Raw genomic sequence first — 12,235 nt, forward strand, 5'->3', positions numbered from 1 at the left:
TTTATTGGCTTTCAAAAGCCAATAGGAATTGTCCAGGCTGTCTCTGCCTGCTGAGCCTGCCAAAAGTCCCATTCTGCAAACAGTGCTGCACCAGTTGAGTAGTCCTCGACTTACGACCGGTTGGGGGTCGCGGCATTAAAAAGGTTGAGAACCACTGCTCTAAAATGACTTACAAGCAAGATTTAAAAAAATAAAATAAATATTATTTTACCATAAAGGAACTGTACATTTGTATGATCAGGATAATAGTTAGCAAAGACTCTTTGGGGAAGAAGAGAAGAATCCAGTTGAAAACCTGTGTAGATTGTTCCTGGTTACTATTGAAGAGATAAGACAGAACAATTTCCAGAAGGTTTTCTTATAGGACAGCTAATTATAATGATTTTTGGGGATCCATGCTGAGGAATAAAAGTGTTGTGCAAGTCTTGTGTTCCTCCGTCATAGCTTTTTAATAATCTGGTTGGTCAAGTCACTTCCATAGTTTCAGATATTATGGTGGGGCTCTTTCCACACTCTGGGTTGAAAGAATCATCCTTTTTCTTTGATTTTGTCTCAGATTCCAAATTGTTATTTTTTTATATTAAAAAAATGCCTTTTTTATAATAGCTTCCCCATGTTAACACTGCAAGAATTCACTCTGTGTGAATATGAGGGAGTATAATCGTTATGTCACTGTAATGTTTTCTTTGTAAATGTGTACAACGAGTGATTGCTTGGCTTTTCATTAACATTAAAATGTATATTTGTTTTTTTTTTAAATAGGAAACAAAAGATGACAAGTCTTCCTATACCTGCCCTCTGTGTGAAAAGATTTGCACTACCCAACACCAGCTGACTATGCATATTCGTCAGGTAAGTTGGTAATTTTACAACATAATATTTTAAATCTGGAGATCTGCCAGTAAATTTATAGTTACATATATTAGTTTCTCCCTGCAAAGCCCAAAATTATGTTGGCTGTCAATGTGTATCCCGAAGCCTCTCCCTCTTCCAGCTGTGAACCATTTTTATTTTAAAGATAACTATGCTTCATATCTTTGTCCCTCTGTTGCTACTGCTTCATTCTCCCCCCCCCCCGCCTCCTTTCTCTATTGATGTCAGACCAGAAATTTCAGAAAACTGCTGTAGTTTCAACTAAGGTTGGGCTGAAATTTACTTGTTTGGTATTCAGAAATATGTGTGCTTGGCTCTATTTCAAATCTTCCCAAGATTTAGGGGGATGCTGTGTCACAGCAACCATAGCCTTTTGCTTTATTTCGAAACACCCTAATTCCTTGGGCATTGGTTGCTATACAGGTAGTCCTCGGCTTACAACAGATCATTTAGTGATTATTCAAACTTTCAACGGCACAGAAAAAAAGTGACTGTTTTTCACAATTATGACCTTTGCAACGCCCCAAGGTCATGTGATCAAAATTCAGACATTTGGGCAACTGGTTCATATTAATGATGGTTGCAGCGTCCCAGGGTCATGTGATCCCCTTTTGCGACCTTCTGGGAAGCAAGGTCAATAGGGAAGCCGGATTTATTTAACAATTGGGTTACTAACTTATCAACTGAGTGATTCATCTTAACAGCTGTGGCAAGAAAGGTCATAAAATGGGGCAAAACTCACTTAACAAATGTCTCATTTAACAACAGAAATTTTGGGCTCAATTGTGATCGTAAGTCAAGGACTACCTGTATCACCAAAGCTCTCGCAGGAAGTCACAACCAAGTTATATGTTTGCTTTTTTGCCTCCCTGTTACGGCATACTGAAACTTGGGCAGCTACTGGTAGAGGAATCCAAATTTTGTAAATAATGTCTCCTTGATCACTCCAAAATACTCAGCATTTCCCCAGCTTTAAAACAGACAATACTATGCTTTGCCATCTGTGCATAAGTGTACATATTTTTTTGCATACATTTTTTTGGGGGGGGGGGAGGGAAATTAAGATACACTGGTCAAGAAGTGATTTAGGTCTACAGATCAAATGATTTAGCTAACTAACTATATGGGCCAGAAGCAAAAATGAGTTAGAAGAAAGAAAAGAAAAATTGGGATGGGACATGGTAACAGGTTAATAATCTTCCCATAACTCCGTAACAAAGAAGATGAATGAACGTTCATTTATCGTAATAGGATTAAAAACAATTGTTTCAGGAGTTCCTATTGTTGCATAGCAAAATAGATCTCATAGAAGACATAGTATTGCCTGGGAGTGTTTAAAGAAGTCTAGATGGGAATCTGTTCTGTATTTTAAGCTTCTTCTTTAGACAGCTGTAGAAAATGACCTTTTGGGAGTCTGCTGACCCAACTGGGACAAATGTATGCATGTGCATACACACGTATGTACAGAATTCCCCCCCCCATGTGAATTAGTGTTTTTATATGGATCTGCTGTAAACTGTGTGATAAAATAGTGGCCTCTTTCCTTGGCGATTTGTGTGGGATGAGTAGGAACCATCTACAGTTTGTGATGGCCATGCCAGGGAAACGTGGTCTCAACAGTGCATTTAAGACCAATTATACTTTAATGTGAATGAACCCACAGAATTTGAATTGGCTGATGGACCTCATTTTTCAAGGCTGTTAGATGCATCCCATATAAGCATGTGGCACAGCTCATTCTATTTCCTTTTGGTCATCATCTCAGTAACTTTTCTGAATGTTTCATGGCTTGGTACAAAAATGAGTTGTCTTTACGCAACATTCCAGAGAGGAGGAAAAGCTGTTATCAGTGCTTTATGTGGTGATCAGTTTAAGATGTTTTTTTTAAAAAAGTATATATATTTCCCCAATTTTTGCCTTTTTCCCTCTCCCTGCTTCCTGCAATGTATTCTGTTTTTAGGCTGAGTCATAACTGGAATGATTACATTATGCTAACTTGAGTTCTGTTGCATTGAACTTCCTTAGAGTGATGATGGTTGCAATTGACTAGGATGTCCTTGACCCTGAACAGGAAGAACTCAAAAGAAAAATCTGTTGCTTCCTTTAGCATAACACTGACACTGGAGGAACAGACCATTCCTGCAGCATCTGTGGAAAGTCTCTGAGCTCTGCAAGCTCCCTCGATCGCCACATGCTAGTGCATTCTGGGGAGAGGCCTTATAAATGCTCAGTATGTGATCAATCGTTCACCACCAATGGAAACATGCACAGGTGAGATGACAGCGTGCAAAAGATGATCAATGTGTATGTTTGGAAGATTGTTTACAGCATGTCCTGTTCCCTTCCAGGGCTTTAATCCAGTGTGTCTCTTTTTAGCATGTATGATTATCTGACAGCCGTTCCTTCCAGTGCACGACCAATTCCTTTAGTATGTCCTCTTTTTGAATCAGCTTATTGGAAGATGGGACTTAAACGACTTGTATGCACACACACTTCCTGAACCAAGGCCTTCTCCTCTTACAAATGGAAACATTGAAGGCCGTTTCTGTGTAGATTTGCCTTTATTTCTGTCCCAAAATTCTGGTCCAGCTTGAGCTTCTTAAACAGAATGATGTTGAATACTGCTGAACATAAGAATCTTTGCCAAAGACTCAGAAATACTTGAAACAACACGCCACGGTGGAATATTAGTTGCCCTGATCAGTTTTATCTAACAACATTCTTCCTAATATCGTTGAAGTTTGATAGGTAGAAGAAAACAAATGTATCATAATGAAGGAATTCATTCATTTCAAGCTTAATTTTTAGTGCAAAAAGTAGCTATAACTTTCTTGCTGCTGCATAAAATATTTGCCTGTGGATGGGATGCCTGGTTTGTTGCAACAGAGATCCTTATTGGTTTGTCTTGTTATAGCTAATGGTAGCTTTGGGTAAAAGTAAATAAGGAATCTCATAAACTGCTAACCACTTGTGTGGTCTGTATTAATACTACAGTATGTCTTGGTCCTCTCATGAAAGGTAAGCTTCAGAAATACAGTTTTTACAGGCAGTATACAGCAGAAATGAAAGTATTGCAAGATTCTCCATTTTATAGTATATAACAGAAATCAAATTCAAAATTTGATTTTTTTTTAACAGTGATTTTAGAATTGAAGATACTTTTACAAGTGAAATTTTTTGGCACATGTTTGTTAGCATTGTGCAGTAGGCAAAGCCTACTGAAGTCTCCATTGCACAGTTATTGGATAAAAAGAAGATTAATCTGCTTCCTCTAGAGCAGGGGTCTTCAAACTTGTCAACTTTAAGACTTGTGCTGGCTGGGGAATTCTGGGAATGGAAGTCCACAAGTCTTAAAGTTGCCACGTTTGGAATCCCTGGCTCTAGAGCAGTGTTTTTCAAAGTTGAAGATGTGGGAGGCTGGAGAATTCTGGGAGTTGAAGTCCACACATCTTAAGAGTTGTCAAATTTAAAAAACACTGCTATAGAAGAACATGGTTTGGTGAAGGAATATGCAAAACTTTATGTATATGTACAGATACTGGTATTTCTTTTTTCCATACTTTGTTGACATGTTTTGAAATGTGTCTGTATATACATAATGCCTAGAAACTACAAGATACATACATTTCCCAAGATAGAAAACCTAACATTTTTCTGCTAAGAAAGCATAAGCAGGCACTTTTGAATCAGACTAAGACTCTTATCAAATTCAGCTTTTTCCCCCCTCCAGTTGGGGAAAGTAAGGCAGAAGTATCTTCTGTTTGTCCAGTTACCTGATAATCAGAGTTGTACTGCTCTTCACAAGGACATTCTGTTCAGCTTCACAAGACTAATAACTATTGTTGACAAATTTGTTTAGTCTTTTCTAAAGCTGCCTTAGGTCACCCTTTGGGTATTGTGTACTCATTCAGAAAACAAATGACAGTGCTGCAGCTATTCCAATTTAACATACTAGTTTAAAGCCCTAAATGATTTTGAACCAAGTTTTCAGTAGAAGCGATACACCTCCATATATTTATTTGCCTTTGCCTTAAAATAAGCATTGTAAGCTCTATTCTTTAGCTGGGTTGTGACAATAGTTAGATTGCTGAATGCCAGGGATAGGATCTTTTTTCAGATTGGCTGCACAGTCCTCTGGAATATCCTCTTAAAGGCAGTCCATCTATCTCTTCTCTCTAATCGTCCTTGGCAGTTAATTTCCCCTCATTTGAGATACTTCAAAACTTCTTTATTTGCTAGTCTTTAATTCTTTTTTGTTAATCGTTTAAAAGGGCGCTTAACTGATTTGCCATAGCTCACCTTAGTAAAGGGAGATTAAAAACCTGCAAAATAATACTTGCTCTCTGATTACATCTAACAGATTCTAGCTTGACAAAGCATTTCAGTGAATGTCCTCCTACTTCTTGTTTTAGCTCTGTTGAAATGAACCGAAGGCTTAAGAGATTCAAGGAAGGCAGTGCTATTGACGAGTAACAAGCAGGGTAGCTCAAGAGACAGCATGTATGAAATTTATGTTGGCAACACTTGAGCATGCTTCTCCTTTGCAGGGCGCCAGATTCACGTAACTCAAAATATTTATATTTGATCCCTGAAGCAAGCCTGGCCAAACAGGTTCTTGAAGTGCTTGGCAACTTGCTTGACAGAGCAGGCCATTCATGTTGAAACTTAGGTGTCCATTGCACTATGCATTTCTTGATCGTATGGGAGGAATTATGCAATTTTCTGCAAGGCAATGATTCCTGTTTAGGAAAATGTAGATTGTAAGTAGTATGTAGGTTAAAAACCGTTTCCCATATTGCTTTTCCCATCTCTGTGTGACCATCTCTTAGATACCTGCTAAATAAAAGAGGTGGCTTAAAAATGAGGATGCAGTTACCCTTTTGATTTCCTAGCCCGATTGAGTATTTACTGGGGTTCTTTCACTTTTCTAATTTACTGAGATGTAGGTTGAACTCCCCCCCCCCCTTCTGTTAAGCATTGGAGGGCTTTTTCCATACAGGATCCATCAGGTTCAGAATGCAAATTTACAGACAATGTCCATTGGCAAAAGTTAGCTTTTTTATCCAGGATGCATTTTCTTCCTTAGTCAAAAACGAATGGCAGAAGGTCTCTCACTCCCCTGAGAAAAACAGTGTCAAGCAAAGGTGGGGCCTTTTCAAGATGTTCTTAACCACAGTTGAATTATATCTGGAAGAGTCTGTTTGTCAGTGCACTTTTAAGGAAACATCTTGAAATTACATTTCCTAAGTGGCATTTTATAGCATCTTCACATGCACTTTTCAGAGTATCTTTTTCCTCCAGTTTCAGTTCCAGCTTGGAACTGATTGATTTACAGCAGGAAAGTTAAAAAAAAAAATTATATGCATAGGGATCAGATTGGCAAGTTTAAGACTTGTGGACTTCAACTCCACAAGATGGCTAGCTGGGGAATTCTGGGAATTGGTTTACAGATTGAAGATACTTTTTCTGACAATACATATAGTCCTCGACTTACAACAGTTCATTTAGTGAGGTTCAAAGTTACAATGGCAGTGAAAAAAGTGACTTACGACCGTTTTTTACATTTACAACCTTTGCAGCACCCCCAGGTTCACATGATCAGAATTCAGGTGCTTGGCAGCTGACTTTATTTATGAGGGTAGTACTGTCCCAAAGTCACATCCTCAAATTTTGCGACCTTCTGACAAGCAAAGACAATGGGGAAGCTGGATTCACTTAACAACCATGTTACTAACTTAACAACGGCATGATTCACTCAACAATTGTGACAGGAAAGGTTGTAAAATGGGGCAAAACTCCCGTAACTGTCTCACTTAGCAACATAAAGTTTGGGGTCAATTGTAGTCGTAGGTCAACGACTACCTGTATTTCTTTTTTCTCAGGAAGTAACCAGAGATGGTGTTAATTTTTTGCATTTCAGCTGCTAAGAGTGGCAAGGACTACATGTTAGGATTACAGATAATCCTCAGTTTATGCCCATCTGTTCTACACAGTGATGCTGAAAATATGGAACGAATGACCAGTCCAGCCAAGTTTTGGCCATTGCAGCACCCCTGCAGTTATGTGATCACAGACTGGGTGCTTGAGAGCCTGGCTCAGTATTATAACATTGTGGGGAACTATCTGGGATCTTTCCTGCTGGCTTCCAACAAGGAAAATCAATGGGGAAGCCACCAAGGAAGGTCACAAGTCATTCCCCACTTTTTTCTCTCCAGCCAGCAGCACCCCTTCAGCCTTCCTGGGCCTTTCCTCAGTTCACAGTAGCCCAGTGTTTCCCAAACTTGACAATTTTAAGGCATGTGGACTTCAACTCCCAGAATTCCACAGCCAGCAATGCTGGCTGTGGAATTCTGGGAGTTGAAGTCCACATGCCTTAAAATTGTCAAGTTTGGGAAACACTGCAGTAGCCTCTTCAGTCCTGTGTTTGCCCACTCCAAACCTCCTCTTCACCCCCTCACACTCCTCCCTCACAGCAACCTTGTCTCTCCCATCTTCCTGCTTAATGACCTGTACATCCTGGGATTACAATGGCAACTAGGACTGCCGGGGTTGCCGTTGCTGAGCAATGCGGTCACATGACAGCACACTTTACACTACATCACTTAGCGATGGTAACCCCAGTCCCAATTGCTGTCGTAGCCCGAGGACTGCCTATTCATTGGTTATCTGTGCGCCCTAGTTCAGAGTACTTTTCAATCTGTATCCCCGTGCCTGCAATTTTTCAACAATACAAAATTAGATGCTTCTGGTTCACGTCTTCATTAATTTCCCTATTGTTTATGGAGCAGCAGAAAGTTTACAGTTCTGATTCATATTTTCTTTTTGATAGGTAAAAGTATAATCCGTTCTGTTCGAAACAAATGAAGCAAGAAACCTTCCAATCTAATTCTGAGAACTCTCTTTCCAGTTCAAAAGAATTCTTCTGAGCTTTGGCTGGGATGAACGAGTGACCTTTTCTTATTTAAGGCACTTAAATCTCCCAACATTTTAAAAATCACCCTATGTTGCAAAGTGGGACCATCCTGTTCAGATTAGTACAAATACCATTTGATTGGAGAGAAAGCTTTAGTGTGTACTGGGAGAAGAAAAGGGCTGTACAACGCGCTGGGGGAAAAAAATAGGTACCACAAGGCAAGCAGTAGTTGCAAGGTAAACAAAATTGGTTTCATGATGGAATATAGGTAATCCTCAAATTACAACCACGGTCAAGTCCCAAATTTCCCAATGGAGTTTTGCCCCATTTTACAAAGTTTTTTTTGTCACAGTTGTTAAGTGAATCACTGCAGTTGTTAACTGAGGCAGTCATTAAGCAAATTTGGCTTCCCCCATTCATTTTGCTTGTTGGAAGCCAGCTGGGAAGGTTACCAATGGTGATCCTATGACCCCAGGACATTGCAATCCTCATAAATACATACTGTAACAATTGCCAAGTGCCTGAATTATGATCGTGTGACCATGGAGATGCTACAGTAGTCATAAGTACGAAAATCGGTCATAAGTCATTGTTTTCAGGGCCTTGCAGCTTTGAACAGTCACTAAGCAAAAGGTAGTAAATGGAGAACTAACTGTATCTTAAAGACATTTATATACAAGGATGCCTTTTATGTTAGTGGTGCTGCTGGAGGGGGGGGATATATTTAATAGTAGAAATTGGTGATTGCGAGATAAGTCCTTCTCACTGGTGGCTTCTTTTCTATAGATCCTCATTTCCCCAGAGGTACAATTGGCCCCCTCCTTGTTGCTTTTTCAAAAGTCCTAAAAATTTGATTTTGTCATTGGCTATTTTTATGTGGTAGAGTTTTAAAGGTTGTAAGCTGCCCTGAGTCACTTAGGTGTGACATGGGGCAGTTATATAAATTTGTTTAATCAATATCTAGCTGGATGCGCTTTATTTATGTCATATTTGATCTCTGATCTGTAGGTCAGTTATCAAACCCAGCTCCTTATATACCTTTATTCATTTATTAACTATAAATGGTCCATTGACCAGAGGCAGTATGAGTAGCAAAGATAAACAAAATCAGATTTGTATAGCCAATTAAAGAAAAACCAAGTTAAGAGTCCTTAAAATGTTTCCTCAATAACAAATCAAGCACCCAGCATCCTTGCCAAAGTTCCATCAACACCTTGCCTCTTCCCTAAATGTTTCTCAACCTTTGCAACTTTAAAATGGGTGGACTTTAGCTCCAGTTAGCTGAGGAATTATGGGAACTTGCTAGGGAATAGCCAGCTTTTCATGGTAGATACAAAGAGGTGGAGTTGGCCATGTTTTTCCTCTCAATTACTATGTAGCCTCCACTGACCTTGATATGTCTTTGGTCTATAGCATTCAGCTAAAAAAAAAAGTTAAAATGTGAGATTAAAAAATGTGGGGTTGTTTCTAGTTTTATCCCAAAGATAAAGCAGTGCTAATAGAAAAGCTTTCCTGTAGCCCCTTGAGCATGCGTATTCTGTTTTTATGGAAGATTACATTGTTCCATGCTTATAGATGATTAAGGTGGCTTTTGTATGTCAGATCAATAAAGCAGATTGTTTTCATCATTTGGAAGCCACCAAGCAACAAATAAAGTAAAATAAAATCCACAAAGTATTGTCAGTTTTCACTACCATCACCACAGAATGACTGCGTGCTTTGCTAGACTGCAAATGAAGGGCTGATGAGACGCTGCACTGGATTACCAAACCCTCAGAACAAGAGAGTGTGCATTATTTAATATTATTTTATATTCAGGATTGGATTAGGTGCTTCATTATTTGCCAGAGCAGGGGTCCCCACTACCGGGCCGTAGCCAGTTCAGAACCAGGCTGTGCGAATGGCGGGTTGGCACAAACGTGTGTGCAGATCAACTTGCTTGAGTGGCGGGCTGGTGTGCATGCACACGAGCATGCAGCTTAATTTGCCCAAGTTGAGCTGCGCGCATATGTGTGTGTGTGCCAATCTGCCGCTTCTGCAGCCCAGTTCCCCTCTCCCAGCCATCAACCCACAAAGTTTGGGGACCACTGTGCTAAAGGTTATCTTGCTTTGATATGCAGTGGGGTATCTTTCCATCATGATACTACATTAAATTGTCCCAGAGGCCTTGCCAGAAGGCATGAAAGTCTGTTAATTCTGCAAGTAGCAGAGTGAGGTCCTTCTGGGGATTACTGACTCTTGGCCAGGGTAAAATGTACAACACTGCATGCATCTAACAAAATTACATCAACGGTGGATAAAAGATACTGCTTTATTGCAGTGGGTTTTACTTAGAAAAAATGCTTTTCAAAAATCACTCAAGTTTTGCAGTGTGGAAGGAAACTGGATCATCTCAGATTCTTTCTTTTGACTAGCAGGAATTCTTTCTCATTGCAGGTCTTCAAGCACCATTTGTGTCCTGGTTTGCGATCGGTGGCTTACCAGGTCCATTTGCAAAGACTCTGCCAATCTAAAATGATATGAGTGAGGTTGTAGACGCAGGTTTCTAACCTGCATTTTATTAAAGTGCGGCAGTATTGAACCAGTTTGTTTTCCTTTAGGTTGTAGATTTCTTTAAAAAAAATAAGCCTTAGTCCTTCTTTACATACAATGTCTGTTATGAAGATGGTATTGTTAACAGTAGATATACAGTAGATACACAATCTTGCTCGTCTTTTTCAACTGGCTTTCTATCTTAATGTTGAACATAATATAATTAGGGTCACAGCCTACTGTGAAGTTTTTTCTGTAGGTTGCTGCATTGCAGCGAGTGGGAGTAACCCAAGAATTAAAATATGTTCTTGGGTTGCTCCCTTTCATTTTAGTGGAACTTCCACAGAGGAATTTCCTTGTGCGTTCTACTCTTGGCTTTCTGTTGAATTACTCAGCGTTGCCATCCTGCTTCCAAGAATTTAATTTTGCTTATTGCATCAATTCTACAGAACAGAGCTTGAACAAATTAGCATTTAATAGGGGTTACTGTATGTTTCACATGTAATTCTTATCACACTGTAGGTTACCTGGTGCACAGCTATTTATCTTTTCATATTGCTTGACTATCCCTTTTTTTCCTTACGCCTTATTAAAATGAATGGTCTCTTTGCTTTGGAGTACTTAGTTTTAGAGATTTGTTTCAGGCGTCGTAGGGAGGAGTAGTCCCAGAAGTGAAGGATCTTGCCTTGTCTGTAACAGACAATATTAATTATTCTATCTCATTCCTGCTTGCTTTGGTATTTTTACGGAATTTTTATTTGATCATCATGAAATCTTTTAATTTGATCATGGCTTGGCTGTGCTGGAATTGGAGGAAAATCTGCGAAGTAGGGCTGTGCATGCTTTGAAAATGATTTGGAAGTAATGGTTTGACCTTTCTATAAACACAGCACCTCTCTATTTATGAAAGCAGCTGGTCTTTCCCTGGTTTATTGAAGAAGCCTGAAAACAAATTATGCCTTCTCTAATTATAATAAGTTAGCTGCTTATAGCAGCCACATCTTTTTTCCAGGCTCTTACAACTAGCCGGAAAAAAAAAAAAAATGGCTGCCTTGGTGAATAGCAGAGATTTTATTCCGCTCTGCTCATATAAAGTTCAACCATTTCTTCTAGATCAGTGGTGGCGAACCTATGGCATGCATGCCAGAGGCGACACTCAGAGCCCTCTCTGTGGGCGCGCACGCTATTGCCCCAGCCCCACCTCCCCCCATGGCCCCCTCAGCTGTCCCCCCAGAGGAGAGTTACCCCCGAGTGCAGCCCACACAGAGCAGCACAGCCAAGGACATGGCAGCTGGGCAAAGACTCCTCCCTCTCACCCCATCGCACACAATTGATGCTGCAGAGTGCAGGTGGAAGGCATGGCTGCCATGGCGCTGCTGGGTCGCCTGGGCAATCTGGTGGGTGGCCCTGCGGGTGGGTGGGGGGCAGGCTGGGACGGGTGGGTGGAGATGGGGTGGAGCAGGGACAGGATGGGGGCGGGGCAGTTTTGGGGCACTCAGTCTATAAAAGGTTCACCATCACTGTTCTAGATCTTCCTCCTAGGTCAAAATATGCAGTGTAATTTACTAGCCAGAAATTTGAAAATGGGGAAGGTATTAGAGAGCTGAAGGAATGCTGCTGCCAATATTAAGAATTTTGGCATCTATTCTTTTCCCAGAGTGGGTACAAGCACAGATGGATGATGATGATGATGATAGCCTTATGCTAGCCAACATTATATTGGATGCAAATAGTTTTATCCTTGGAGAAGATTTTGCTTACAGGCTTCTTTCTCAGTTTTGTACAAGTAGCCCTCAACTTACAACAGTTCACTTAGTGACTGTCCAAAGTTACAACTCCATTGAAAAAAGTGACTTAAGACCGTTTTTTCACACTTACGGCACACGGCCATCCCCATGGTCATGTGATCAAAATTCA

The 12,235-nt window shown here is 40.2% G+C and overlaps 1 protein-coding gene across 17 annotated transcripts in view; it reads left to right on the forward strand.

The window, feature by feature from the left end:
* The window catches only part of RREB1 (ras responsive element binding protein 1), a 166,586-nt gene that overhangs the window by 99,696 nt on the left and 54,655 nt on the right, over positions 1–12,235 (forward strand). For all 17 annotated transcript variants that reach the window (XM_039350493.1, XM_039350500.1, XM_039350584.1 and 14 more), the window contains 2 exons: positions 763–852; positions 2,981–3,144. In XM_039350493.1, coding sequence (XP_039206427.1) covers positions 763–852; positions 2,981–3,144 — 254 coding nt within the window. The remainder of the gene's footprint in view (positions 1–762; positions 853–2,980; positions 3,145–12,235) is intronic.

The sequence above is a fragment of the Crotalus tigris genome, unplaced genomic scaffold, assembly GCF_016545835.1.
Source record: "Crotalus tigris isolate CLP2741 ecotype Arizona unplaced genomic scaffold, ASM1654583v1 scf7180000017567.3851432, whole genome shotgun sequence".
Classification (NCBI taxonomy): Eukaryota; Metazoa; Chordata; class Lepidosauria; order Squamata; family Viperidae; genus Crotalus; species Crotalus tigris.